Source organism: Grammomys surdaster, unplaced genomic scaffold (assembly GCF_004785775.1).
Source record: "Grammomys surdaster isolate TR1022 unplaced genomic scaffold, NIH_TR_1.0 129, whole genome shotgun sequence".
Taxonomy (NCBI): Eukaryota; Metazoa; Chordata; class Mammalia; order Rodentia; family Muridae; genus Grammomys; species Grammomys surdaster.
Genome location: NW_021604587.1, coordinates 11,455,128 through 11,482,184, shown reverse-complemented (window position 1 = coordinate 11,482,184; position 27,057 = coordinate 11,455,128). Strand labels below are relative to the sequence as shown.

The following is a 27,057-nucleotide window of genomic DNA, read 5'->3' as shown; positions in this document are numbered from 1 at the left end:
CCTTTCTCCCTCCCTCCCTTCCTCCTTTTCTCCCTCCCTCCTTCTCTCCCTCCCTCTCCCCCTCTCCTCTTTCTTTCCTTCTTTTCTTCCTTTTAAATTTCATATGTGAATACAATGCATTTTGATCATATTCTTCCCCTTCAACTCTTTCCATATCCCATTACACCCCTTTCATATTTACATGAGCTCTCTTTCCCTCTCTCTCGTATTTTCTGTGTGCCTGTGTCTATGTGTGATCCCTATCTGTGGACTCCAATTACTGTTGTGTCTATGTACATGGGTATAAGGCTGACCATTTGGGGCATGAGCTAGTTTATCAGAGGACTTGTCTTTGAAGAAAACTAACTTTTATATATTAAGGGGCTTTTCCCTGGAAAAGACTGATTTATATTCATATTCTCTCTCTCCTTCTTCCTCTCCCTCCCCCTCTCTGTCTCCATCTCTGTCTGCCATTGACTGCCTGTGTATCTTCATCTGTTGTAAGGCCTTGTAAAATTTCTCCTGTCTGTATACTCTCATGCTAACTGGTATTGTCATTATACAGTTGTTGTTGCTCTCATGGGCTTAGCTTTAGACTTCTGTCTCTTAAGGTCTTCTATCCTGTTTTCTGCAATGTTCCCTGAGCCTTAGGTATAGAGGCTGTATTGTAGATGTATCAATTGTGGTTGGGTTCCTCATGATTCGTTGTTCTCTACATTTGAGTAGTTAGTCATGGGTTTCTTGAACAGTCTCCATCTGCTGCTAAAGAAGCTTCATTCATGAGGATGAGACCTACACTTATATGCGTTTAGAAGAATAAGTATTTATAATACAATTAGAATGGTTTAGAAAACTCAGTGCTTGTCAAACTGTGGGTTACCACCCCTTTGGGGTTGAGTGACCCTTTCACAGGGTTCAACTAAGACCATTGGAAAACATAGGATATTTATGTCATAATTCAGCAAAATTACAGTTGTGAAGTACCAACAAAAATAATTTTATGGCTAGGAATCACCACAAGATGAGGAACTGTATTAAAGGGTCACAGCATTAGGAAGGTTTGAGAAGCACTGTTTTAAGTAGTTATGCTCTACTATCTTCCCTGAAATCTTTTATATCTGAATTGAACTCATTCTCTTCCTTCCTTCCTTCCTTCCTTCCTTCCTTCCTTCCTTCCTTCTTTTCTTCCTTCCTTCTGTAACTCCAGAAGTAATTTCTTTGATTAAATCTTCTATCTTTCCTTAGTATAGTATAATATAATAATTATATATATATTAATATGTATATATTAGGAAATATTTCACATGTATATTATATATATGTACATACTTACACATATATGTGTATATATAATAAACTCTTATGCATAGTTGATTAATAAACGCTGAGGAAGTTATACAAGCCAATGACTGATACATTATCAGTATTATTGGGTTAAAAATTGTAAGCATAGTTCTGTTCTCCTGTATATGTCTCTTCAGTCTATAACTTTGGCGTAGAAATAACCATTTTTTATTTTATATTTCTTCTTCCCATGTATGTTTCATGCATTTTTTTTATAACAAATGTGTCCATAAACAGCACTTGGAATTGTTTTGCACATTTTCATACTTACTACAGTTGGTGTGTGCGGTGCATAATGCTATGCAGTTGTTTTTTCCACTCGTTGGTGGATTATGATGGGAGAAGTCAGCATGTGGATGCATTTGATGGGCCCATTGCATAGTTTCTCCTTTTGTCACTGTAGGCCATTTACCTTTTCTAAAGACTGTTTAAGTTGTTTCTTATTTTGTGGGCTTGTCAGCCATTTGCTGTGGACATTTACATGTGTACACAGGGAGCTCATGACAGACATCTTGGTATTTCTGAACTGCAAAGGACTAGTCAGTCTGGCCAAACCAGATACTGTACATTGTTTTACATTGTGATAATTGTCTTATTTCTCTGTGTACTTCAGAATTTTTCCTATTGCCATAATTTTTGCCATTATTGGTCTTCTGCAGGATAAATGAAATTATACAATTTATTTTTATTTTTTCTCTTGATAGGCAGTTTGTGTCCTGTGCTAATTTTTTCTTCTGCAGATTGTCATGTCTCTGTTGTTGTTGTTTTTTTTTTTTTTTGGTTATTGAGATTGAGTTTCACACTTTCCTATTTTGCCTAGGCTGGCCTGGATGTCACCATTTCTCATATCAACTTTCTCAATGCCAGCTTCTCTGACTTGTCTTTATCTTTTGGTAGAAACATTGTTCCACAGGTGGTTGTGTCCTTTACCTGAGTCATAATACTAGCCAGTGACTTGGCCTTGGTCTGTGTCTGTGATATGCTTGTGAGGAACTTAAAGTCTGGGTTATCAATCTTTTATGGTTAGTACTTTTTATGTTTAACTGAAAAAATATCTGTCTAGCCAAAATTCTGGATGTATCTTATAGTGAAACTATATTTGCTCCTTATTCTATGATTTGCTCTCAAGTTTGTGACTCTTCTTCCTGTCTACTGAGTTCTGGGTCACAGACATGCCTGATCATGTTCAGCTTTAAATGTTTTCATTAGTTTTGTCATCCAAATAAGACCTTTTTTTTTTTTAGAGATTTATTTATTTTATGTATATGAGGGCACTATAACTGTCTTCAGACACACCAGAAGAGGGCATCAGATCCCATTACAGATGGTTGTGAACAGCCACCATGTTGTTGCTGGGAATTGAACTCAGGACTTCTGGAAGAACAGTCAGTGCTCTTAACCACTTAGCCATCTCTCCAGCCCTGCAAATGAGGTCTTTAACATCCATTTAGTCAGTTCTCCTTGTCTGCACGTTCTGTATGGATTTAGCAAACTACAGATAAAAAAAAATATTCAGGAAAAATTGTCTGTTTTACAGATATTCTATTCTTGGCCTCATTCCTTGAACAATGCAGGGAAATAGTCCATGCATATTGTGTTTATGACATAAATATATGCAAAACAATTTGTTTCATGCAAGGACCCGATATTTCATGAGTGGGCTTTGATATGGTCAGGAGAGCCTGGAACCCATTCCCACAGATCAGGAGAACAGCTGTTTACTATGTGACACCACATTGGTATGTACTTTTGTTTAATGCCATGTGGACAGCCAGTTGTCCTGGAGAGAACTAGTTGTCTCCAAATAACTTATTCTTTTCATACTGATATGCAGTACTTTTCTGTCATATATTATTATACCAGTAGACATAGATGTTCTTGACTTATGAATTATTTTCCAAGAATTATTTCCATTGTTTTAAATTATTTATACATGAATGGGTGGATATGAGCATGTAAGTACAAGTGCCCACTAAATTCTAAAGGTGTCAGATTCTCTGGAGCTGGAGATACAGATGGCTGTGAGCCACCACTATAGGTACTGGGAACTGGACTTGGATCCTCTGGAGAGTCAGCAAGTAGGCACTCTTAACCTCTGAGCCATGCCTACAGCTCCTTTTCCTTCCTTCCTTCCCTTCTCCCTCCCTCCCTCCCTCCCTTCCTCCCTCTCTCCCTCCCTCTCTCTCTCCCTCTCTCTCTCTCAGTGTGTGTTTTGTTTTTTTGAGTCAAAGTCTCATTCTATAGATTTGGCTGGCCTGGAACTTAGTATGTAGACAATCTTGAACTCAGAACTCACAGTGATCTCCTTGTTTCTGCTCCCCAGGTGCTGGGATTAAAGATATGTGCCACCAGGCCTGGTGACTTATACATTATTTTTGTCTTCATATGCCATCATTAACTATTTTGCTTGCTTTTTCATTCAATTCTTATGTAACCATTTTATACATTTTTCTTTTGTTTTGTTTTTAAGACCAAGACAGTTTGTAGCCCAGGCTGTCTTTGAATTCAATGATCCTCTAGCTTCCTAAGAGCTGGGATAATAGCTACTTGCCATCATACCTGGTCCTATTTTCTATGTCTATTATGGTCTATTATTTTTGTAAATGTTCTGATTTTATTATACCTTGTATTCCTGGAAATAAACATTGTTGTGATATTTCAGTACTAGAATTTAGAATTATTGAAACTATTGTTATAAATGAGCTTTATTGTTTGTGTTTCTATTCTTTTTTATGGACCTTCTTTGTTACTGGTCTCATTAAAGAAGATGAGTCACCCCTTCTAAGTATTTGAAAATAGCTTGTGAACTGAGTAAAGCTTTTCTGTAAAACCACTTAGGCTGGTAGAGAATCAGAATATAGGATCTGCTTTTTCAGTTTCTTCCAAAAATATTTATTTGTATTTTAATATTTCTCTTGAGTCATTGTTAATAATTAATACTTTTCTTCATAACCAACAGTTTCATTCATCATATCAAATATACTGACATTGGATGAGCCCTAGATTCCTATGATTAGCCATTTAAGTGTTGGTTTTCCTGTTTGCTTGTTTTTTGTGTTTTTTTTTATCAAAAAGCTTTATTTTATATAGTAGTATCTATTTGGAATGGAATTTTCCCTTTATTAATTTTTGCTTCTGTCTTCTTTCCTCTTACTTTCTCCTTTCCCTCTTTTATCTGTCTACCTTGATTTTTTTCCATTCTATGTTTATTGTACATGAATTAATTTATTTTTCTATTTTGTATTATTGGAAATACACATAGTAAAGGGTAGGAAGAGCAAGGAATTAGAAAATAGTAATAAAAATGCAAAGTTTCAGATAGGTGGAATCCATTTTTGACATCTTTTGCACAAATCGTATAAAAGTTATTAATAAATACATTTTAAACTTTATGCAAATGAATTTTAGATATTTTGTCATAAATAACTAGCATGTGGCCACATCTGTGGAATGCCAGTAAGCTTGATTCTTTCATTCCCCTTTTCACATATCTCAAAATGTCACATTGTATCCCATAAATATGCTCAATTATTTTTTAACTTAAAACAATAAATACATGTGACTGAAAATTAAATCTCATTGATCAGTATAATAGATTTTAGTATGTAATACATTCATCATTGTTCATCTATAAATATTCTGTGATTGTATCATTACTCCCTCTTTGAATTATTTAGGGTCATATCATAATTTTCTTAAATGCATTTTAAGAACATTTTTGTGGCTGGAGATGTTCATTGATAGAGTACTTGTCTACCATGGGCAAGCAAGAAAACAAAACGATACCAAATAAAATTTGTCAGTTTCTGATTTAAATACCTACAGTATGTTAGGTGATTGTTGAAATTGTCTTTCTGACCTGACACATAGTCAGTTTTAAATTTTACTTTATTTTAATTTTTATGTATGTGTGTCTCGATGTGTATGCTATGTTGGAGGATGCCTTTGGAAGGTAAAAGTGGGCATATAAAATCCTGAGTCTGGAATTACAGGCAGTTGGGGATTGTCTGACAGAGGTGCTAAGAACGGAACCTGGGTCCTCTGAAAGGGAAGCAAGTGTTCTTAACTGCCAAATCATTTTCTAGTCCAGCCAGTATTCAGTGCATAGTTGAAACAATTTCACATTCTATAGCTATTAAGTTTAAGATTCTATGTGTGTTTTTTTTGTCAGTTTAGTTTTGTTTGTTAGCTGTTATGACGTTTTACTGATTCCTAAGCTTCTGGCACACTTTCTTGTTATGTGCTTGTCATTTTTACTACATTTTAATATTTTTTGCTTCCTGTTTCTTAAAGCTGCTCTGCTAAGTCTAAAGTTCAGAATTAACATCTTTCTAAACTTTTCTATTTATATTATCAGGTATTTACTCTTAGTGATATGAATCCTTTCCTGGAATATTCTGTTTTGTTCTGGTGTTAACGCTTTGTTTCAAGTTCTTCATTGGATTAAAATTTGTAAAGCTTTTTGTTTTCCCAGCTTTTTTAATATATCAGCTTTTGGAACACTGGATGTGCTTATTTATTTATTTATTTATTTATTATTTATTTATTTATTTATTTTCTTGCATAGCAGTCTATACTTATTCATAGATTGCATTATTGCAAATAGTGATAAAACTGAAAAAAATTTTCTAGTATGGTATATGTTTGTTTGATGTGTGTGTTCCCTTCTGTCTTTTGATTTCATCTAAACTTTATATTTCCTTCTATCCAGGAACCCTTCTTCTGGTTTAGAATTTGTGTGTAGTTAGCTATTCTATTACTTTAGAATACTTTTCTTTTCTTTGTTGTATAACCAAGACTATAAACAAAAGAAAATTCACCTTGAGAATCATAAACTAACAAGTGTTGTTTTTCTTGCAGAATATAAAATCTGGAGGATGACCTACCATAAGCAACTCAGTCTTCTATCTTTCAGCTTGTCATCCCTTAAGAATGGACTTTGTTTTGTGGCCACTAACTGGCCACTTAACTTTCAGACAGCATATCTGAGTATCAGACAGGAAGAGGTTGGGAAAGGGCAAATAAGAAGAGAGATAGCACATATTAATAATTCCCTCTTTGTCTGAAAAGGAGTACCAGCCAAGAGACTTACTTCCATTTTGTGGTCCAGAGCTGTGTCACATACCATCTGTGGCTAGGAGTAGGCTAGGGAGAAACTGAGAATCAGAATTAGGATTGACGTTTCTATAGATCTGTCTCCTACATACATTTAGTTCCCCAAATTTTTCAACACACTCTAAAGTTAGCCAGTGTTTCTATTCTTTCTATAACGTAGCCTAGACTAAGGGCATCTTGCTTAAATATTAAACAACTTGCCCAGAATGAATTGTCTGTTGATATTTATCAAGTACTTGGCATTCCCTACCTTCTGAGCCCTTAGATAGCTTTTCTGACTTATTTCATTTTACCTCTGGAATGTCAGGCAAGCAATACTCATCACTGAACAACAACATCCCAGTGCACTTTCCCAAGTTTTAAATAACATTTTATATGTGCTTCTAATAGTTTGTAAACAATTTCAAAACTTTGAATATAACCTGAGGGATACTTCAGAATAAGGATCTAGGTATTAATGTTGATTGTAGATTCTTTGGCAATTATAAAAAGTTTTGCTTCTCTGACAGAACTCACAATTGGTGGTTGCCATTACAATCCGTTTCAGAGCCCAGGTTTTTAAAAATCCGTATTAAATTTTTCTTTTTGAAAATCACCCCATATTTAATTCTACTTTAGACAGTTTTTTTTTTTGTCATAGGCTGCCTGCTGTGTCTAGACTATAACAATAGCAGTCTTTACTTGCCTGTTTTCTTCTATGTAGGAGAAAAGAAAACAAGCAATTGGATGGTAAGTTCTTATTGAGAATTACAGCTAAAAATAAAATACATATTTTAGATAGTAAGCCATCTCCACTTCTTAATATGACATTATTATAATCTAACTAACTTAATGATGAAATAACATATAATTTTAAAACAGACACATATATGTACACCTTACTTTATTCAATTCTAGATTATTCTTTATATTTACTTAAAAAATGACAAGGTCATGAGTTTGAAGTCAACCTTGCTAGATCATGAGACCTCATCCTCAAACAAGCAAAGAAAATCGCCCCACAACAAAAAGCAAAGAGAAGACTGCATTTATGATATTACATCTCAAGAGTTTATGACTCCCCCCCCCCCCCATGGGCTGAAAAGCATGTATGTTTGTAAGACCTACCATTTTTACATCCTCTGTTTCTCCCTATACCTCTTGTTCTTATTTTGGGATTTTGTTTTGCAGCCAATACTGTTTTGAGATAAAGTCCTTGGTGACGATGCTTCTGAACTCAGACATCAAATTTCTGATGTGTGAGCCTATCATAGATGAAGGTTGTGTCTATGCCAGTATTGAGCATAAGAGTATGTGTAGCTACTCGATTCTTCATGTGTTCTTTTATAGGGATTCTTTTTTCCACTGGCCTGATGTCATTGGATGAAATCAATGGGTGGCTTTTTCAATGTGAATTATACTTAAAAATAAATCATGAAAGATTCTATACAAAGTACAAATTCAGTCATATGTACTTGCATTGATGGTCAGTAAAACAGTGAAGACACTACAGTTGCTTTGTAGAAGACATAAGAGTGTTACTAATGATGATGATAAAGATAATGGTCTTTTCTACAGTAACCAATGGTAATAGATGAGACACAAGACAAGCATGGCTGCTTTTGACCTTCCCTGTCAGGAAGAACTTTGTTAGATTACTATGCCCTGTTGCTGTTCATCTAGACCTACTTCCAGTTCAGAAGCTGCTGAAAAGCCTTTTTTTTTTTTTTTGAATAATGAACATTTAAGAGCCAGGCATGACAATCACACTTGAAGAATCCAAGTGTTGGGAGTTTGAGACCAACCTGGGCGGCATAGCCAGGTACTGTATCTCTTGAGTAAAGTACATTATCTTTATTCTGTCAGCTGAAGGCCTTAAAGCTTGGACCCCAAGGAAGGATGTTAGCCTTTAGTCTGCTTTCCAGGCTGAAGCTTGCATCAGCATCTTTCCCATCTCCAGCCTCTTGGCCCAGCCTGCAGATTTCAGACATGATAGCCTCTAAGTTGTTCTCTTGTTCTCTGTACATACCCACACCCATAACCCTGCTGCTTCCATTTCTGTAAAGAACCTTAATAATAAGAGGCCATGATGCCTTTCCCAGTTGTCAGCTTTATGATTATCCTTTTAGTCAGTACAGAATGATCTCCATTAACCTTACAGAGGAAGTTACTCTAGGTTAAATGTGAGCTTCTGTCTTTCTCTTTTACCTGCTAAGATATGTCCTTTCAACAGTGATGTTAGTAAGTATTAGAGGAGCTGAGGCCGTTGTCATCCATGAGTTAAATTTGTCCTCACTGAAGTAACTCCTGATAAGTCATATTTACCAGACCACTTGACACCTGGGGCCACCAATGAAAGAAACACTTATACTATAGCAGTATCCTAACTTTATTGGGGTTGGGAACACTAGAATGTTTCTGCACCTTGAAAATGAAACACTGAGTTGTTCTTGTGTGTGTGTTTTTTTTGTTTGTTTGTTTTGGTTTTTTTGTTTGTTTGTTTGTTTTTTGTCTCAGCACAGGAGTCTATTACTAGATGAGGAGAAGTTCCAGCAGTCACTGGGCCGTTGTAAGGCTTCTGGGGTTTTCCTGGCCTCAAAGATGGCGGTTGTGTTAGATGGCCTTGCTCTATTCTAGCAGGAAAGAGTATGCAATACACACCCAGCAGGGCTTAGGTAGCCGGAAATGTGGCAGCTCCTTACCCCCAAAGTGAGTTTTAAAGTTCACTTATTTACACTGTTCTCATAGCAACAGGAAAACTCTTCTGACCTATAGCCACAGAAAACTCTGTAAAAGAAACTGTAGGAGGAAAAAAATAATAATGCCAGGAAAAACAATGTAATGAAGTACCATTCTTTCATTTATTCGGTCGGCTGAGAGTAACAGTGTGTGCATTTGGCAACCAAAAGAGGAAAGCCATCTCATCCTGCAACATGAACTTGCCTACATTACATGGTTGATTTATTTATCTTGTTTAGACACAGTACACTATGAGGGATCTTCAAGTGGAAATCCATTACAAACGTGAGAACCAGCAATGCTCACTAACCTGAAGCATTTGGGACTTTGAGGAATGATAAGTGCAAACAGCCAGAATCTAGAAACTCTCCCAAGCACAAACCTCTAGACTCTGGGAATGTGGGCTTGTCTTCAGTTACATGGATGCAGATAATTTTTCTTTCTGTGAGGTCTCTTGTCACTTCTATCTTCTTCTTGTCTGGACAGGGTGTAACTCCTGTGTAAATTCTATTTCTAGCTTGAAGAATCACTAAATTGTCAGCCAAAGCCAGTGCTGCTTGGAAAATGGGAAAGATACAGAAGATGGGGCCTGTCTTCTCCTTTGGCCTGGCTGTGAACTTGGGGCCCCTCCTCTGGTTGGTGATTGCTGGGAGGATGTCCAAGGGCTGTGTTGAGCCACTGGGCCAAGTTAAAGTAAAGCCGCTCCTCATTCTCGTGTTTGTCCTTGAGATCTATGCTCAGTAACTGTTTTGTAAATCTTTTCTACTGTGTGACTCTGAACTTAGAGTTACTGAATGCTGTGCTTGGCATGTATCTGTAGTTTTGTAAGAACTAGGCTGAAGACCATATAAGCCCTTCCTATTCTCTGTTTTCCTCTCGTTTCTCTGCTTAATAGTATGCATTGCCACACAAGTACACATATAACCAAGCTCTATTAAATTATTTTTTTCTTCAAAACTCAATTAAAATAAGTAAGACACCTCCCTCCCCCACCCACTTGAAACACGTCTGCTTCTGAGTTTAGAGTGGGGATGTCTTGATTCCCGTTTTGGTTGTGGAGCTTCCTAGCCAAGTTTGTTGCATGCTGCCCCACTTTGTACTCATGGTTATGATATTGAAACTTCAGGACCACACACAGATAGCAAAGTCTCTGGCCACTTACGCATGTAAACAGTCTGGCTTTTTATAAAGTGGAAAAATATTTCTTGTGCACTATTTTAACATGATCAGCATGTTGAAACTTGGTGTGCAACTGTGTCAACATTTCCTTGGCTCTGAAGAGCAAACCTGGAGAGAGAGCCTCGTGGTAACATATAAAATGCAAAGCTGGTTTGTTTACTACTGGGATTTAGGCTGCAATTATAGTCTGAAGTAGAATACAAAATAAATGAAATGCATTTTCCTCTCACTGTAATTACACCAGGTAAATAGTTTTCCCGTTACAGGTTCCTATTACAGGCTGAGAATCAGAAGGAGATAGGGAGTTAAGTGCCATGGAGCTCCTTCTTGGCCCTTGCACAGTCTCAGCCATACGGGGTCTTTGATGTATTTCTGGCAGGGAGATGTATTGGATTTGTTACTACCCACTGAGCACATGGTTTAAAGGGCAGTTTCCTTGTCTCGCTTGTTCCCACTCTCAGGTCATCTGGAAGAAAACAAGTAGTAAACAGGCAGTCAGCGACCTGAGGAAGAAGACATTCGCAGTCCTGGGAAGTGGATCTGTTCCTTATCAAATGTTTAGTGAGACACTGCTAAGACCCGAAGGTCAGGGAAAAAAACATACATTTCCTCCCTTAATGGGACTTACATTGGAGTGAGGAGATAGGCCAGGAGCTGTAACCACAACAGATGCTCAGAGGACTAGGTATGTTGGTAGATGGCAAGTCGTAGCTAACAAGGAAAGTAAAACCGGTAAACTGTATCAAGGAGTGGCAGAGGGGAAGTTGATTGGCTTTTGATTTTTTTTTTTTTTTTTTTTTTTTAGCTATCCAACTTTCTTTAAGCCTGATTAACAAATAGCAGTTGTATATAATCAGTAAACACTGTGATGCTTTGATTGTCCATAGAGTTTACCAACTCCCTCACCTCACAGGGAGGAGAGGAGAGAAAATCTCAGGGGAAGTTAAGTAGTTAATCCAGGAAGACGTCACTGAGAGGACCTGAGTAAGTGAGAGAGAGAGTTAGCTGTACACCGTCTCCTTGGTTCTAAACCTATAGCAGACCAGTGTGTTTGGCAAGTAAGGAGATAAGTTGGGCAGGAGCGGAGTCAAGGTAAGATAAACAGGGGGACTCTCCTAGATGAAAGTCAGTGTGAAAAGCTCCTGAGTTGTGTGACTGTGGATGGCAGGGAGTCTCCTGATGGCGTCATGATATTTGAACTGACACCCAGGAACACCCAGGAGCTTACCATGTGAAGAATTTGGTGTTCCAGGCAGAGAAATTGTAAGGTCAAAAGTCCTAAGGGCAGACAGCGGGTAAATGATGTGGGAGAAGGAGGATCATGGTAGGTAGATCTGGTCTAGGGCACGGGGTTTTTCTGTGAGGGAAACCACTTACAGAGTGATGCTCTCTTCTTCTCACAAGACTTCAGAGGAGAAAAGAATGCAAGATAAAGGAACATGCACACAGATGCTTCCTGTGGGCCAGATGGTGGTCAGCCTGCTTGTGGGATGCATGGAGCAAAAAGTAGACATGATTGCAGAGTTTGAAGGGATGGCCTCACGGACAGATGATTGAGTGACATGACTGGGGAGACTGAGTCTGTTATTTTACTTTTTCAGATATTTTGAAAACACAATAACAAAATCTGAAGAGTGCCGTACCAACACTTGTACCAACCATACAGGTTATGTAGTAGTGAGAATTTTGAGATATTTGCCTCCAGTTCTTAAAACTTTTGTTTCTTTTTAAAAATTCTATGTATTACTACTCTGTGAATACGTATGTGTGCGTGCGAGTGCAAGTGTGTGTGTGCCAGGCCACTGTGCAGGCCAGAGGACAATTGTGAGGGAGTGCAAGTGTGTGTGTGCCAGGCCACTGTGCAGGCCAGAGGACAGCTGTGAGGAGTTGGTTCTCTCCTTCCACCATGAGAGTCACATTGAAAATAGGTTCTCAAGCATGCGAAGCAAACGCTTTTACCTGCTGAGCCATTTTCTAGTGCTAAAATTTTGTTTTTTCTATGTATACATATAAGAAACAGAAATGTACTTTCTCCTGTAAGCCATGACCACACATGTATCTACATAAACACTAAAGATATGTAAAGGATTTATTTATATGAGTGTTTTATCTGCATCCATGTCTCCAGACCAGAAGGCAGTATGGGGTTCCATTAGACTGTAGTTATGGATAATGTTGAGAATTGAACCCAGGACCTCTGGAAGTGCAGACAATGCCCTTAACCACTGAGCCATCCTTCCAGCCCCAACATTAAATGTTTATAATTACCGTTTTTCATTGCTTTCCCAAGGTTAGAAAGCAGCCATGCTGTCGGCCTGCCATATTCATACACATAAAATAAGTTTTAAAGTAAGTTTTTAAAAAGGTATCTGAATCCTTCCAATGATTGAACAAGTATTTTCCTGAAAGATGTTCATTTGAGCATTATTTATAATAATGAAATATTGGAGATGGCTGGTTAAAAGTCATTGGACTAATGAGTAAATTTCTACATGACTATATAATAGAATCAAATTAAATAGAATTTCATTTGAATCAAGTAGAAAAAAAATTTATGTACAGAATTATTTATAATGAAATTATTGACAAAGGCACTAGCTGTTTTGACCCTAGTTTTATAATATTAAGTCAAGCAGGCAGGAGTAAAAAGTAAGAAATATAATTAAGTAAATATTCAATTTTGTTTTCAAAAGAGTAAATGTTGTTGCTTATGAGTGCTTGAAACATCACCTTTGCCACGATACAGTTTGTCTGCCATCCATTTGTAGTCTTTGGAAGAAAGAAAGGTGACAGAAGTAAGGGGTGGCAGAAGATTGTACCCTGTGTCATGCCAGTTCAGGCCACCTCACAAACACTTAAGTGAAAAGAAAGAGTAGAGACAATTACTCTTTGTCCACTCTATGCTGCAAAGTACCAGGTTCTAGCAGATGCACCTCTTTGAATCTCTGCTATAGCAATATGATAAACATAGGAACCATTATTGCTGTCTTCCTGAATAGGCCACTGTGACTCAGCTACCACTTGGTTGATTGGAATTTACACCTAAGACTGATGGGTCTAAACCTAGATCATTCTTCTACCTCCTATGGAACCTGCAAGCAGCTCACACGCTCTGGGAAGAACACTGGCCTCCAGAGTATTACTGCACAGTAGCTGTTTGTTGCTAGGATGCATCTTGGAGGTGGTAGGAGATGGATCATGTAGAACTACGCTTGGAAAATCTCTAGGAGAACTTTCTACCCTGGAACCCACCTCCTGTCTTTTTTCTAGAAGCTGCTGATGAAAGACCAGGGACAGTGTCAGGAGGGGGTCAGTGCATTGGTGGCAGTGAGAATGGGATGGCAGGTATGTCCAGAGTGGAGGCATCACTGCCTCCAAAGCAGCTACTCTCCTTTGCTTTATTACATAGCATCATTCTCTTCCCATTAAAGCAACTCATGATGCTGAGTGGTCTCTATTCCCACATCAGCTTTCAGATGGGAGTCGGGGGCTTGTCCTCTCTGTGCTGCAGTATGAAACATGTACCTGGATTATTGGCTCCTCTGAGCCTCTTCATCCCTTTACTCTCCTCCCACACTGATGTCTTCACATTTGCTTTCTTTCAGCAAATCCTGGTGTGATAGTGTGATTCTGACCTTATCACGGCTGGATTTGTAGATGGCATGAGGACTGGGTATCTGAGAAAAGAATGACTCTTGCTTCTCCCCCACTTTACTCTTTTCTCAATCTGCCTGAAGGTTCTAGCACACAAAAGTTGTCTGGGAAGGTGATCAAGATGCATTGAGCTAGCAGGCTTTAGTCTCATTTTTACTCATTATGTGAGAGGCCTTGGCTAAGTGACATTATTTTGAGCCTCAATTTCCTTATCTGCAAAAGTGAGCATAGAATTTACCCACGGACTAATTTCTGTATATGCTTGTGCAATGAACTGAAGCAACCATGTCAAGAACTATATGTTATATACTGGAAAGTGAATCTCTTCTACTTTAGGTAAAGGCTTGAAATAGATAGCATCTGGGATTCAGTATGTATGTGGTATGTGAAAAGACATTTTATATTAATTCCAGAGAGGACATGGACTGTCTGGTTAGTTTTTATTGTCAGCATAAACCTAGAGTTACCTGGGAAGTGGGTGTCTCAGTAGAAGAATTGCCTCAATCAAAGTGGCTTGTGATTGTTTTGATTGAAGCCTGCCATGGGAGGACCTAGCCACTGTACATAGCATTAGCCCAAGGCAAGTCAGCATGGGCTTCTATAGAAAGGTGAGCTAAGCAGTAAGCCAGGGAACAAGCCAGTAAGCAGCCATCCATCTATCATGGTTTCTGCTCCAGGTTTGTGCCTTGAATTCCTGTCCCGACTTCCCACAATGATGGGTTGCAACCTGGTGTATAAGCTGAAGCAAACCCTTTCTTTCCTGTTGTTCTTTTGCTTATGATGTTTATCATAGCAACAAAAATCAAACCAGAACAACATGTATGTTTATTGCACTCACAACCTCAATGGCCTTTTAGTGTCCCAGCTGATTGCTACAGTGAGCTCATGTTTTCTTTTCCTGTTCTGAACTAATGGCCCTCATTCCCTTAAAACACAGTGAGCCATGGGGAATACATATTGTGGTCATATTTAATCTTTCAGGCTGCATTGCTGTAGCTCAGGCTTCATTGCTGTAGCTCAGGCTTCATTGCTGTAGCTCAGGCTTCATCCCCATATGCAGTGATACCTTCCTGACTGCCAGTATCAGAGTGGAGTCTGCCTGCCAGAGCTTGCCTAGCTCCACTGAAGATAAGGCAGGCTACAGTGAGAGGGAGCTGGCTGTAGCCTCAGGCACCGGGCAAATTATTAATGGGCCAGCTTGAATGGACCCAGCTTGAATTGGGCACAGTGTATCTCTTCAGGATCCTGTCAGCCAAAACCTCTGGCTACTTCCGAGGGGCACCCATCAGAGCACTGTGGAATCCTGCCCTTGTCCTTCTGTTTACCTTGCTGACAAAAGGGAACCAGTTTGTTCTCTTACTGGTTTGAGTTGCTAATGATTCTTCAAAATGTAAAATATTTACAATACATTGTTCCCATAATCTGCCAACATCTATTTAATCTGCTTTATCTTACTTCCTTGTGATACAACTTTCTTAATTAGAATCTCACAGGGAAAAATAAAAACAAAACACTGGGACATGTGTCAGATTCTTTCACAGTCTCTTCTTCTCTTCCAGCTACAGGGTCATGATGCCTCTGGGGATGTTGCTGGGATAAACATGTATCTGAGGTGTTGAACTCTGCCTTATTAGAACATCTGCTCATCTGATGTTTTGATTTGGATCTTAAGTGCTTCTCAGAAACCTGTGTTGAAGACTTGGTTCTCAATGTAGTGTTGCTTAGAGGTGACTGGATCGGGGGTTCCTCCTTCTAACTAGATGAATCTATTTATCGATTGACAGCTTAAGGGTTTATACAGTAGGGACTGTTAGGAAGCTAGGCACTCTCTGCTTACTGGGCACCATGGGGTGGGTAGGTTTGCTCTACCATGGGCTTCCTGATGTTCTGCCTTAGCAAACAGGACGGAACCAACTGAGTCAAGTGCCTGTGGAATGAACCCATTGGAATCATGAGCCAAAACAAATGTTTTCCCCTCTTATTTGATTTATCTTGGATATTTGGATATTTGTCTCAGCAGTGGGAGGCTGACTCACACACCTGATAACTGGGCGGCAGTAAGATAAGATTTTTATACTGAACCATATCTGCCTCCCTGAAACTTACCTGAGCTGTTGTGTGGTGTTGGTCTTGTTTTTTTGGACAGGACCTCACTCTGGAGCTCAGGCTGGCCTTGAAGTCTTGGCGGTCCTCCTGCCTCAGCCTTCCCATTATGGGGACTGTGGACTGTCTCTACATCTGGCTCCTTAAGCTATTTTAAATTTGTCAGGCTGTCTCCACCTGCCCCTTCACAGGCACAGTGGCAGTGGCAGCTGGACACTTGTCCTTCTCTTAATGCTTATCCCCTCACTGCTGGGAAGAAATTGATTCCAGGGCTTTCAGTTGAGCAAGTGAAGGTCTGCTGGTAGGTTGGCAGCCTGGAGAAGCAGCAAGCAGGCACTGTGCTGTGCTGACTCATGCTCCCCATGTGACCCCTTTGCTGCTGCTAAGTTGATGCAAAAGCAAATTGATGCAATTGTCTTTTCCACTTAGACCTTTTCTTCTTCCATTTATATAGTTGAGTTCTTCTGGCTACTCCACACATGCGCTGTAGACATCACACCCAGATCTGCCTTCCTGTTTGAATCTTTTTTCATTTGATGGGATCCTGAAACTGTGGTACCCTTGGGGAAGTTATGTCTTGATCAATTTTGGTTTCATTTTAGATATGAAATTGTCACAAGTGAAAAACCATGCTCATTGTGAGAAATCCTTTGCTCCCCAATACCCCGCCTGTGCCCTTTCTTCTTACTGAAGAATGATGATCTGAGACTCTAAGTAGAAGATTGTCTGAAGATTACTTGAGCAAACTTCTTCAGGAGTAGCAAATGTTTTCAAATAAGGCTGTTTTAGTTTTGCAGGCCATAAAGTCTTTGAGATTTTAGAAGGATTATGAGACTAGTCTAGGCTTTACAGAAAGATCCTGCTTCTCAAAATAAAACAACAAAAATCCATGGCAGAGGGGCACACAAAATAAAAATGAGAATATCTTTCAGTTCTACAGTTACTCCATGAAACCAAACATAAAAAAGGATGCAAAGAAATAAGCATGGCTGTGTTCTAATAAAATTTTATTTGCAAAAGCCGGCAAGAACAGGGTTATAACCCTGGATCATAGCTTGTACTTAGTGGGGTTGTTATTGATAATGAAAATTTCACAAGAGGTCACTATGTAGGACAGTCTTCATTGTTTTTTCTTGATTATTTAATGATTGTACCTTTTCAAATCAAAGACTGTGTTGCTCAGCAAATGAATGTATTGTCACTGTACAATTATGATATTTGGAAATTCTTAATGATACAAAGATGAGCTAGATTTTCTGGCTTGCAAAACAGTCAGGGAGTTTGTATCACCAGATCTTTAATAGGTAATGTATAAGAGAACCCAACAATAGAAGAAATTCAAGGAGGGAGAATAGAGACATCCCAGAGTGTCCATCATTTATGTTTTTGGTAGTGCCTGCCCTGGATGTTATATGGTTCATATATAGTATAAATGCCCTTTATACCAGGGACTTTATATGGTTTATCAAAGGAAATTTACCTAGGGTCCCATAGCTAAGGATTAGACTTGGTTGTAGACCTGGACTGTCTTACCCCAGACCCTAACTTCAGGTTCTATAAAATAATTAAATTTAACAAATCAGTCACATGCAACCAGAAGACAAGTCTGAACAGGCGGAGGTGATTGCTACTCTGCCTTCTTCCTTCTTCACCATGGACATAAACATCACAGAGGGTGGGTAATCAATGGGACCTTTCAGTAAGAGCAGAGGAATAACGAAGCCTGAAGACCTTTTAGTTGAATTTAGCTTCAGGGTTCAAGAAGAATATACCAAGTGTGTTTGTGATGCACAGATGTAAGGGATCATAAGGCTTGAGGAGAGGTGTAGGCTCTCCTGAGCTCAGCTTTGCTAGCTAGGCTACCGGATGAGGAAGACAATGGAGCACCTGGTCATCTTCTCCCTGTTCATTGCCCTCTTCATGCAGCGGCATGAGGAAGTCTATATTCAACATACATCTGTCTGGCCACTAAGGTACACATTTTCCTGGGATGTCTGTGCCTTCTAATGAGGCCTGTGGAGGGAGAAGAGTCCACACAAATTCAGGACCCTTGCTAGTCTCTCTCATCTTTTAGCTCAGTGATTTAAAGAGAACACCAACTTGTCTCTAATTTCCATTGGGAGTTGCCTTCATTAGATAAACCTGTGCCAAAAGGAAATCTTTAAAAGTAATTTCCATTGCCCTGATTATTTGTGGGTGGTATTTTTTTGTATGGTTTCCAAAGCAGTGACCCTAAGCACAGTGGGGACAGTCATGTGGAGCTCTTGCCAACTCCTCACTCAGTTAAAAGGACACTAGAGAAAGGTAGGTGCCTGCAGCTTTGGTTACAACCTCCTGGAAACAGAACCAGTGGGTAGCTTTCCCAGCCCTGGCAATTCAGTGTATATCATTTAAGGTATACTCTAGTGGATATATTTTTTCCCAGGTTCTGAACATTGCCCCAGGACAACTGTCTGAGTTCATTTTGGCACCAGGACAAATGAGAGGATGTTTCCTGTTTGCCTGACTCCTGCCCCCAACTTCTTTCTCTGTTCTGTTAAGCTCTTGGCTAAATTCTTTCCCCTTGTATTCCACATTTTAACTGATGTTAGGGCACCAAGTGCAAAAATCTGCAAACAGTTAGCTTTCATGTTTGAACATTCCAATCAGAACAAACTGAAGTTAAAGTTCTCGGAGCACGGCAAGATCCCCCTCTGCATAATGCATTAAACATTTAATAACTCTACTAATAATCCCAAACACTTTTAATGGGCCACATGGGAGCCTTAATGTGGTTTAAAAAAAAAAAAAAGCATGCTTCTTCATGTCAAGTTAACTTGCATCAAATTGAGAGAAATTCTTCGAAACAGCTTTGAGGAGCTAGAAGTTTATAAACTGGGAAACAAGTAGCATATCCTTAAAATAGTTCCTATGTAGAAAGAGACAATAAAAATATGGTGATCATTGACCTAGCACTGCATTTTTTTTTTTTTTTTTTTGTAGTTTAAAACTTTCTTAAGTTGAGGAGAAGCTTCACAGGGCTTTGGTGTATGTATCTGCTGCATGTCAGGCTAAGCGGTTTTGAGTAGGGCTGGCAGCTAAACTACTCTTGGAACACAGGTCCCTGGCTTCAGGACCTTGTTCTTTGATTGAGAATGTGAACTGTTTGAATTTGCTCCTTTATTTGAAGTATTATAGAAAATAGAACAGTCACTATTGGAAGCAAAAAAAAAAAAAAAAAATCGAAGGACAATGTGTTTTGTGTTAAATTGAACATTTATTTCTAAGTTGAATGTTTTACAGAGTTATTCTCCCATGAAACAGGTGTGCATTTGAAATAATGCAGTTGCTCTCTGAAACTCAGAAAGAAGTAGTTATAACAAGGATGAGTCCATTAGTGCAATAGCCAGCTTTACTTTGTTTGGCCTATTTCAAGTAGGGTTGGCTCCTTGCTCCAAACATAAGCCAGTCAAAACACTTGCAGTTATAATGTGAATACACTAAGGACTGAGGAAACTGATATTTTTCAAGCATTTGCAAGGAAATGATGTCTTCTGAATAAAATTCATGACATAAACCTAGCCCATCAGCTCACTAGTCTGAGTCCTGTGCCTTGGTGGTAACTTTTTAAAATTTAAATACTTTTTTTTTAGTTGAAAACTTAAAAAACATCGCATATATCACCATCAGTATGGTTCGACCCCCAAGTGAGGAGGTTAGTTCTCATGTAAGGTTTAGGGGCTGCAGAAATCGCCACACACTGGCAGCATCCAGGAGTGAGCGAGCATTCTGCCTTTTAAGAGTGTGTTTGTTTACAAATGTCAATTCCTGGATGCCTTATAATAACAGTTCTGTTCCTCTCTGACCTTCTCCATCAAGAGAGTTTTCAGCAAAGAGCAGTTCACCCCATTTAAGGACAGCAGTGATGCAAGCATCTAATGATACTGAGTGTCCTAAAAGGAAAGACAAAAAAAGCCTTGCTTCTTAACAAGGAATTTACTGGTACTAACAAAAAAAAAAAAAAATCACAAACTGGCTTTGGTTATCTCTACTGGCTTTCATTCATCTTTCCTTTTAGCAGAATGAAAAATGTGTGGATAGTTACAGCTTTGTTCTAAAGTGGCCCATAATTTGGTCTGTGTTTTACATCCCAGAGGATTACAAAGTCCAAATATGGCATTGATACTCGGAGCATCTCCCCTTTTCTTTCTCTCCAACCTTTACAGTAGTTAGGTACTTCTGTTCAGGTCAGGATTATCATGTAGGCAACTGCTAACCTGAAAGCTCCATGTGTTTGAAGGAGTTTGAAAGGGGCTGTCTGTCTGTCTGTCTGTCTAGATCATTCATAGTGGTCAAGCTTTTGCCTGTGAGAAAGCTTTCGAATTTATGAAATGATTTTAAGTTAGATTTCCTACCATTATCTTTGGGTCTTTGTCCTCCTATCTACCGCACAGATTACTGTAATACCTGCCCAGGGGGTTTGAGCTATGCTTGTGAATCACAGCACGGCCAAGAAACAGGCTGCCCTGGTCCCCGTGTTGCAGCATGTATTGAGATTTCATCCCTGGAAATTCAGAGATATACAAGGAGGGGCCAGATTCAATCCAGGGATAGGCAGAGTCCAGAGGTTTATGCTCATTTGAGGATGAGCAAGGTATTCTAATCAAGATGATGTGTAAGATTTCCTGTGTATTATCAATGTAAATGCCAACATTTTTGAAAGGGAGGAAACTATGATTGCTGTATGGAAGTGGGCATATTCTGTTGGCTAGACATTCCTTCTCTGGAGGTGGTAGATGGACAGGTTTGTGAGGACTCTGAGTTTCTTGACTGTAGGCTTTGTGTTAACCATGCTGTCCTCCACTCGTCACTGAGAGATTGGGGCAGGGCCTGTTTCATGGAGAAGATGTGAGAAGTAAATTTAGGTAATAGTAAAGAAGCCTTTGATTCCCGCTAACGGAAGGTGCTGCCTCAGACTGGTGCACAAGACAGGGCTTTATCAGCACATAATCAGTAGAATCCGAAGCAAGTCTTTACACTTTCCAAGTTGTTACCAATTTCAGCCTTTTGAAGAGAAGGGGTTCTGTATCCCAGTGTCTGGCTGTGGGAAATTTATGTTTTTCAAGTAAAATTGTATTGTTCCCCCAAAGCAAACCATACTAGTTTAAACAAAGACACCCACAGTCTTGGATATTTGAATGCTTAGTCACCTGGCAGTGAAACTGTTTGAAAGGATTCCAAGGATTAGGAGGTGTGGCCTTTTATGAAGAAGTGTGTCACTGAGGGTGGGCTTTGAGGTTTTACAACCCCAGGCCAGATTCAGTTTCTCTTTGCCTATGCATCAGGTTGTTGCTCTCAACTACTGCTCCAGTGCCCACCTGAATGCTATGCTGCCATGCTTCCTGCCATGATGTTAATGGACTAAACCTCGGAAAGTCTAAGAAAACTCCAATTAAATGTTGGCTTTGTAAGAGTAGCCCTGGTCATAGAATCTCGTCACAGCAATAGAACTAAGACACAAACCAAGAATGAATAATACTTAAAAATTAAGTGTTCTGTTTAGAAAACTATTCTGTTAGGTACGATTGCGAAGGATGATAGGGAAAAGTTGATTACATTAACATTGTTACTTTTTCCTAGAAATCTGTGTATCCCTGAAGGATGGCCATTCTCTCCACAGCACTGAAACTCTTCTAGAAAAGACTGACTGATGCTTCTGGTGCACAGGATTAACCCCTGTTATGGAAAGATGGCATACTATGTTTGGCTTTATGCCCTTTCCTGCTTGTTATATTTTCATGTGTGGATTCAATGCAATAAAATTTACATATTGGAGATATTTTAAAAACAAAGACTGTATTGAGTATTATATATAATATTTTACATGCATGTTATTTAAATTATATAAATGCATATTTATTCACTTATAAATTAAATTAATATATATTAAATTATATAAGTGTATATTATATATTTGATAAAATATATATCACAAAGTATACTATCTAATGAGATTTAGAGATGTTTATATCCAGATAAAAACTCTCTTACAGTCATCAAAAATAGGTTCACTGTGATACAAATCTATGTCATGTGCTTTTTCCATATGAAACACACAGTTCATTTGCTCTCAGTACATTCACGGGGTTGCTGAATCATCACTACAATCTGATTTTAAACAATTTTTATCATCTGCAAAAGAAACTCAGTACCCATCCTCCTCTTATTCCTTACCCCCATTCCTAGACCAAGCCAGACACTAATTAGTCTATACTTTGACTCTGAGTTTGCCAGTTTGAAAAATTCATGTAAATGACATGATATGGGATCTTCTGTATGGCTTCTTTAACTTAGCAATATGTTTTCAAGGTCCATTCAGCTTCTGTTTGTAGCTCCTATCAGAATTAAAATGCTCTGTGTTATCAAGTAGTATTCCTTATATGGGAATGCTACCTTCTCTGTATTCACTGTAAGAACTTGGGTTGTTTCTGGGTCAAGAGTATTGTGACTAATGTTGCTCTGAACATTTTACAAACTTTAATTTCCTTAGTTTTTATCTGTCTTGTGCATATATCCTGAGAATAGAATTCCCAAGACATGTGCTGACTCTATTTAACTTTTTGAGGATTTAGAATGCTGAACTGTTTTCATAGTGGCTGAACTGTTATACATTATTACCAGCAGGGAAAAATATGAGGAGTCTAATTTCTCCAAAGTTTATTTTTATCTGTCTTGTTTATATCTTGGTGATATTACATAGTATGTCATGTTTTAAATTTCATTTCTTTGATGGCAGTGATGCTTTGGTACTTATTAGACATTGGTTAATTCTTTACAGAAATGTTTGTTGCATATTTCTTCATGCTTGTTTTAAAATTAGGGTATTTATTTTTTACTTGTTGAATTTTAATGACCCTTTGTATATTCTGGTCATATATTTGATTTACAAATACTTTTCCAATTTTGTGGATAGTTTCCTTTTTTAAAAAATTATTTTATTTTTAATTATGTGTGTATATTTTTCTGTGTGGAGGTGTGTGCACATGTATTGGCAGAGGTCAGAAATTTGTAAGCTGCCTGATTGAGTTCTAGAAACTGAATTTTTGGTCCTCTGGAAGAACCTTATCTTCAGCCAAATTATTTCTTCTTTTAAAATCAAATTATTCTTAACTGATACATGAAATGTAGAAATTGTGTGTGGTAATATAATGCTTTATCATGTACATGTTATAGTTGTTAATGATTAAACAAGGCTTAAGACATTTATTACATCAAATATTTATGAAGGTTTAATGTATTTATTACATCGAGTATTTATGATTTCTTTATAATAAAAACTTTCTTTTAGCTATCTGAAATAGACAGGAATATCCTTATATCAGCTATTCTTATGTCTCTTTGCAACAGACAGAAGGATGAAACTTCTTGTTATCTAATTTAGTGCTGATCAGTCCACCTTTCCCCAGCCCTTCCTCCCTCCTCCGCTCTGACAACTGCCAAACACTGTTCTAGTCTCAGGTTCTATGAGATCAGGCTTTATTTTTGTTCTTTTACTTTTTTATTGATTCTTTGTGAGTTTCAATCATGGAGCCCAGTCTCATTCATCTCCCCATCAGCTCATACCCGCTCTTTACTCCTGAAACTCCCTCTCCCAAGTAACACACACACACACACACACACACACACACACACACACACACGAGAGAGAGAGAGAGACAGAGAGAGAGACAGAGAGAGACAGAGAGAGAGACAGAGACAGACAGAGAGAGATAGAGAGAGAGACAGGCAGAGAGATCTCATTATGGGAGCAATAGTATGTCACAGTGTGTCCCACAGTATATCCCTCTGTCCACACATCTTCACTTCCAAATGTTCATTATAGCGAGTTGTTAGTCTGGCTCAGGATTTCTGTCTTCTGGCACCATCAATATTACATCCTCATTAGGACATGTCCTGGTTATTCTCTTATTGCCCTGTCATGAAGATCCTGCAGCTTAGGATCAACAGGACTGGCCCTCTCACACATCCCAACCATTCAAAGGTGATACAGAGTTTGGGGTGCGCCAACTCTGGGCCTGGATGGTAGCTGAGTTGTCAGAATACTGACTCTTCCTTATCTGCACCACCAGAGCAAGCACTCCAGCGCTGCTCTGGCTGGCCATCCAGTGCCACCATCCTAGGAGGCAGGGTCAACTCTCCAGCTCTCCTGTTCTCAGGCCAGCTCACCTGCACCCATTGCCTCCAGAACCAGTTCCACTGTGCTGCCCAGTTAATGCATAAGGCTTGTTTTCCCATGTGCTCCAGCTTTCCTGCCCTGCCCTCAGGGCCAGTTTTTCCAACCAAGACAGGGAGGGGCGAGGGGGAAAGGTCCTCACCTGTACTCACGCCACCTCAGGTAGACCACTGCCAGATGTCCCACACTCTTGCCCTCAACCTCAGGGTTGGCTCACCTACACCCCCTTGACCAGGACCAGCACTCTAGTGCTGCCCAGGTGAGGTGCAGGGCCGCTCCAGAGTGTCATAGCAGGCAAGGGAGAGGGACAGCTCTCCCAATTGCACCCATGACCCCTCATGGCAGAAGAGTGGTGGGGCCAGCTCTCCTGTGCTCTCATTCTCAGGACTCACCTGCTCGTTTGTGCCCTAACTCTGATATGTCTTGGTCACCTGTGCTCCCACTGCCAAGGTCAACTCTGCTGTGCTGTCCAGGCCAGGTGCAGGGCCTGCTCTCCTGAGTGCTGCTGCTGCTGCTGAGGGACGGGCTAGCTCTACTGCTCCTATGAAACTCAGCAGCTTTCCCAAATGCCAGTCAGCGCTCCCACACTCAGGGTCTCCCAAAGTTCTGTCACCAATGAGAGGTGGGCAGCTCTCCAGAGCTCTCCAGAGCATAAGTATCTATGGCCACCAAACCAGGCACCAAGGTAGCTTGAACAAAGGACTGCCATCTGCTCAGCTCCTGACTGACATAAGAATACCACCAACAACAATGTGTCTCTTTGGGTAAAGAGACTGGGGAGGAGATCGGTTTTTTGAGGCCCCACATATGAGTGAGATTTTGGTTTTTCGGTTTCTTTGCTTTCTGTATGGCATGCATTGAAGCACAGCATTTGTAGTGTCGATAACTTGATTTATCAGTCTGTTGCTTTGTCACTTCTTCATTGGTTGTCATATATGATAGATGTGTGTGCCTGTGGATTTTTGCAACAGCTTCATATTTTAATGCTCTGTTTAACTCTGTGGTCCATTTTAAGTTGATCATGTGATTTGAGGAATGATCTGACTTCATTCTTTTGCATGTGGTCATCCAGTTGTTCTAATACTATCTTATGAAGATGTATTTTCTAATTGCTAATTATCTTTCCCTTCAGGTTTCTGAAGTATACTATAAAATCTGAAGGAAAAAAAAAAGAGAAAATAATAATTGCCTCTTCTTCTCTCTGTTATTTATTCTCTTCTTAAAAGAGGTCATTCTTCATTAGCTGTTTCTTCTGAGTTTTATTTCTTTTTACATGCATATTTGACAATTTCTTCAATATTAATTAGAGTTCAGTATATTTAATTTTGACTCATTTTATATAATGCGTTACTGGCTTTTCATTACTATGAGAGTATTTTATATTTAAAAAAAATATTATTGCTGAGCCAAGCAAGACTTTGATTGCATTTCCCTCTTGTTTATTCCTGCCCCCAGTAGTCTTTCTATTCAGGGTTCCCGTTTCTCCTTCTGTATCTTTGTTCTGTAGTCACCCTTCTGGGTTCCTCTACCTTTCCTTTTAGCCTGCTTGCTCCCTCTTGGTGCTAACTTACAGAAGCTCCTCTGTCTGCATTAGCGTCCCTCCCCCTCACCCTACAGGAAGGCTTCTATCAGGGCTCCTTTGAATCTTATATCCTGGAGGAGGCTGGTGCCTACACAAGTGAGATACCTTCCCTAGGGTCTGGCTTTCTTTTCCTCTTTAAGGCTTATGAACACGATTTTAAGTGCTAAGTGGAGAACAGCTCACTTATCAGAATGGCAACGTTACTTATCAAGATCAGAGTTCCAGGAAGCATGAAGTCACAGCAAAGGACCAAGTGGTACTATATCTCCAAATATGGCCCCTGAAGCACAGGGGATATCCTCGCCATTCATGTCTAATTTGAAGGATGCTTTTCTTTTAGATACAGTTTTTAAAATTGATAGAAATTTTAGTCATATGTCATAGCCAAGGGGAGGAGGTATGTAGAGTGTGCACATAGGAATTGCATTTGGCGGCAGAAAATATGTGTGAGGGGAGAGGCTTTGTGATGTAAGAAGGTGTGACACTTCTATTCCTATGTGATGAGGTGATGATTTCTTCAATAATTACGTGAGCTGGGCGAGGTCTGAAATGCATTATCACAGACTAGTAAGATGGCAATTCTTTCATGCTATTCAGTGCTATGTACTGTGTGTACTAATTGCTTAACTTATGCTGTGACAAGTGCCTAGCATGAAACAACTGAAGGAAGAAGGATTTAGTTTGATTCCTGTTTGAGGGTACAGTCTGCATAGCAGGGACGTTGTGGACATGAGTACTTCTTGAGTGTGGAGGAGTATGATGGTGTTGATCATATTTTGTCCACAGTATGCAGAGAGAAACTATGGCATTCTGTTCAGCTTCTCATCTGCTCACTTTTTATTCTGTCTAGAACCCTAGCCAGTGAGTTGGTGCTACTAATATTTAGGGTAGGTCTTCTCGTAATTAAACCTCCATGAAAACACTCTAACGACATGCTCGTACATATGTCTTCTAGGTGATTTTAAGTTCAGTGGAGTTGGCAGTGAAGATTAATCATCAAAAGTTCATCTCCTGTCAATTTGAACCAAACATACCACTTATAAATTATAACATCTATCCCTGATCTTCATGTCCATCTCATAATGCAAAATGGATAAGCACCCCAGCACTCTTTGTTCAAAACACCAAAATCCCATCTGAAACTCTAGACAAACTTTTTAACTGTGAGCCT

The 27,057-nt window shown here is 39.2% G+C and overlaps 1 protein-coding gene across 3 annotated transcripts in view; it reads left to right on the top strand.

Annotated features, from left to right (window-relative positions):
- Slx4ip (SLX4 interacting protein) overlaps positions 1 to 27,057 on the top strand; it is a 153,115-nt gene that overhangs the window by 40,230 nt on the left and 85,828 nt on the right. The window contains exon 1 of one of the 3 annotated variants that reach the window (XM_028755529.1): positions 13,638 to 13,680. The exons of the other annotated variants lie outside the window; for them this stretch is intronic. Coding sequence (XP_028611362.1) covers positions 13,669 to 13,680 — 12 coding nt within the window. The 5' untranslated portion in view covers positions 13,638 to 13,668. Of the gene's footprint in view, positions 1 to 13,637; positions 13,681 to 27,057 lie in introns of those variants that run through there. 3 annotated transcript variants of the gene reach the window in all.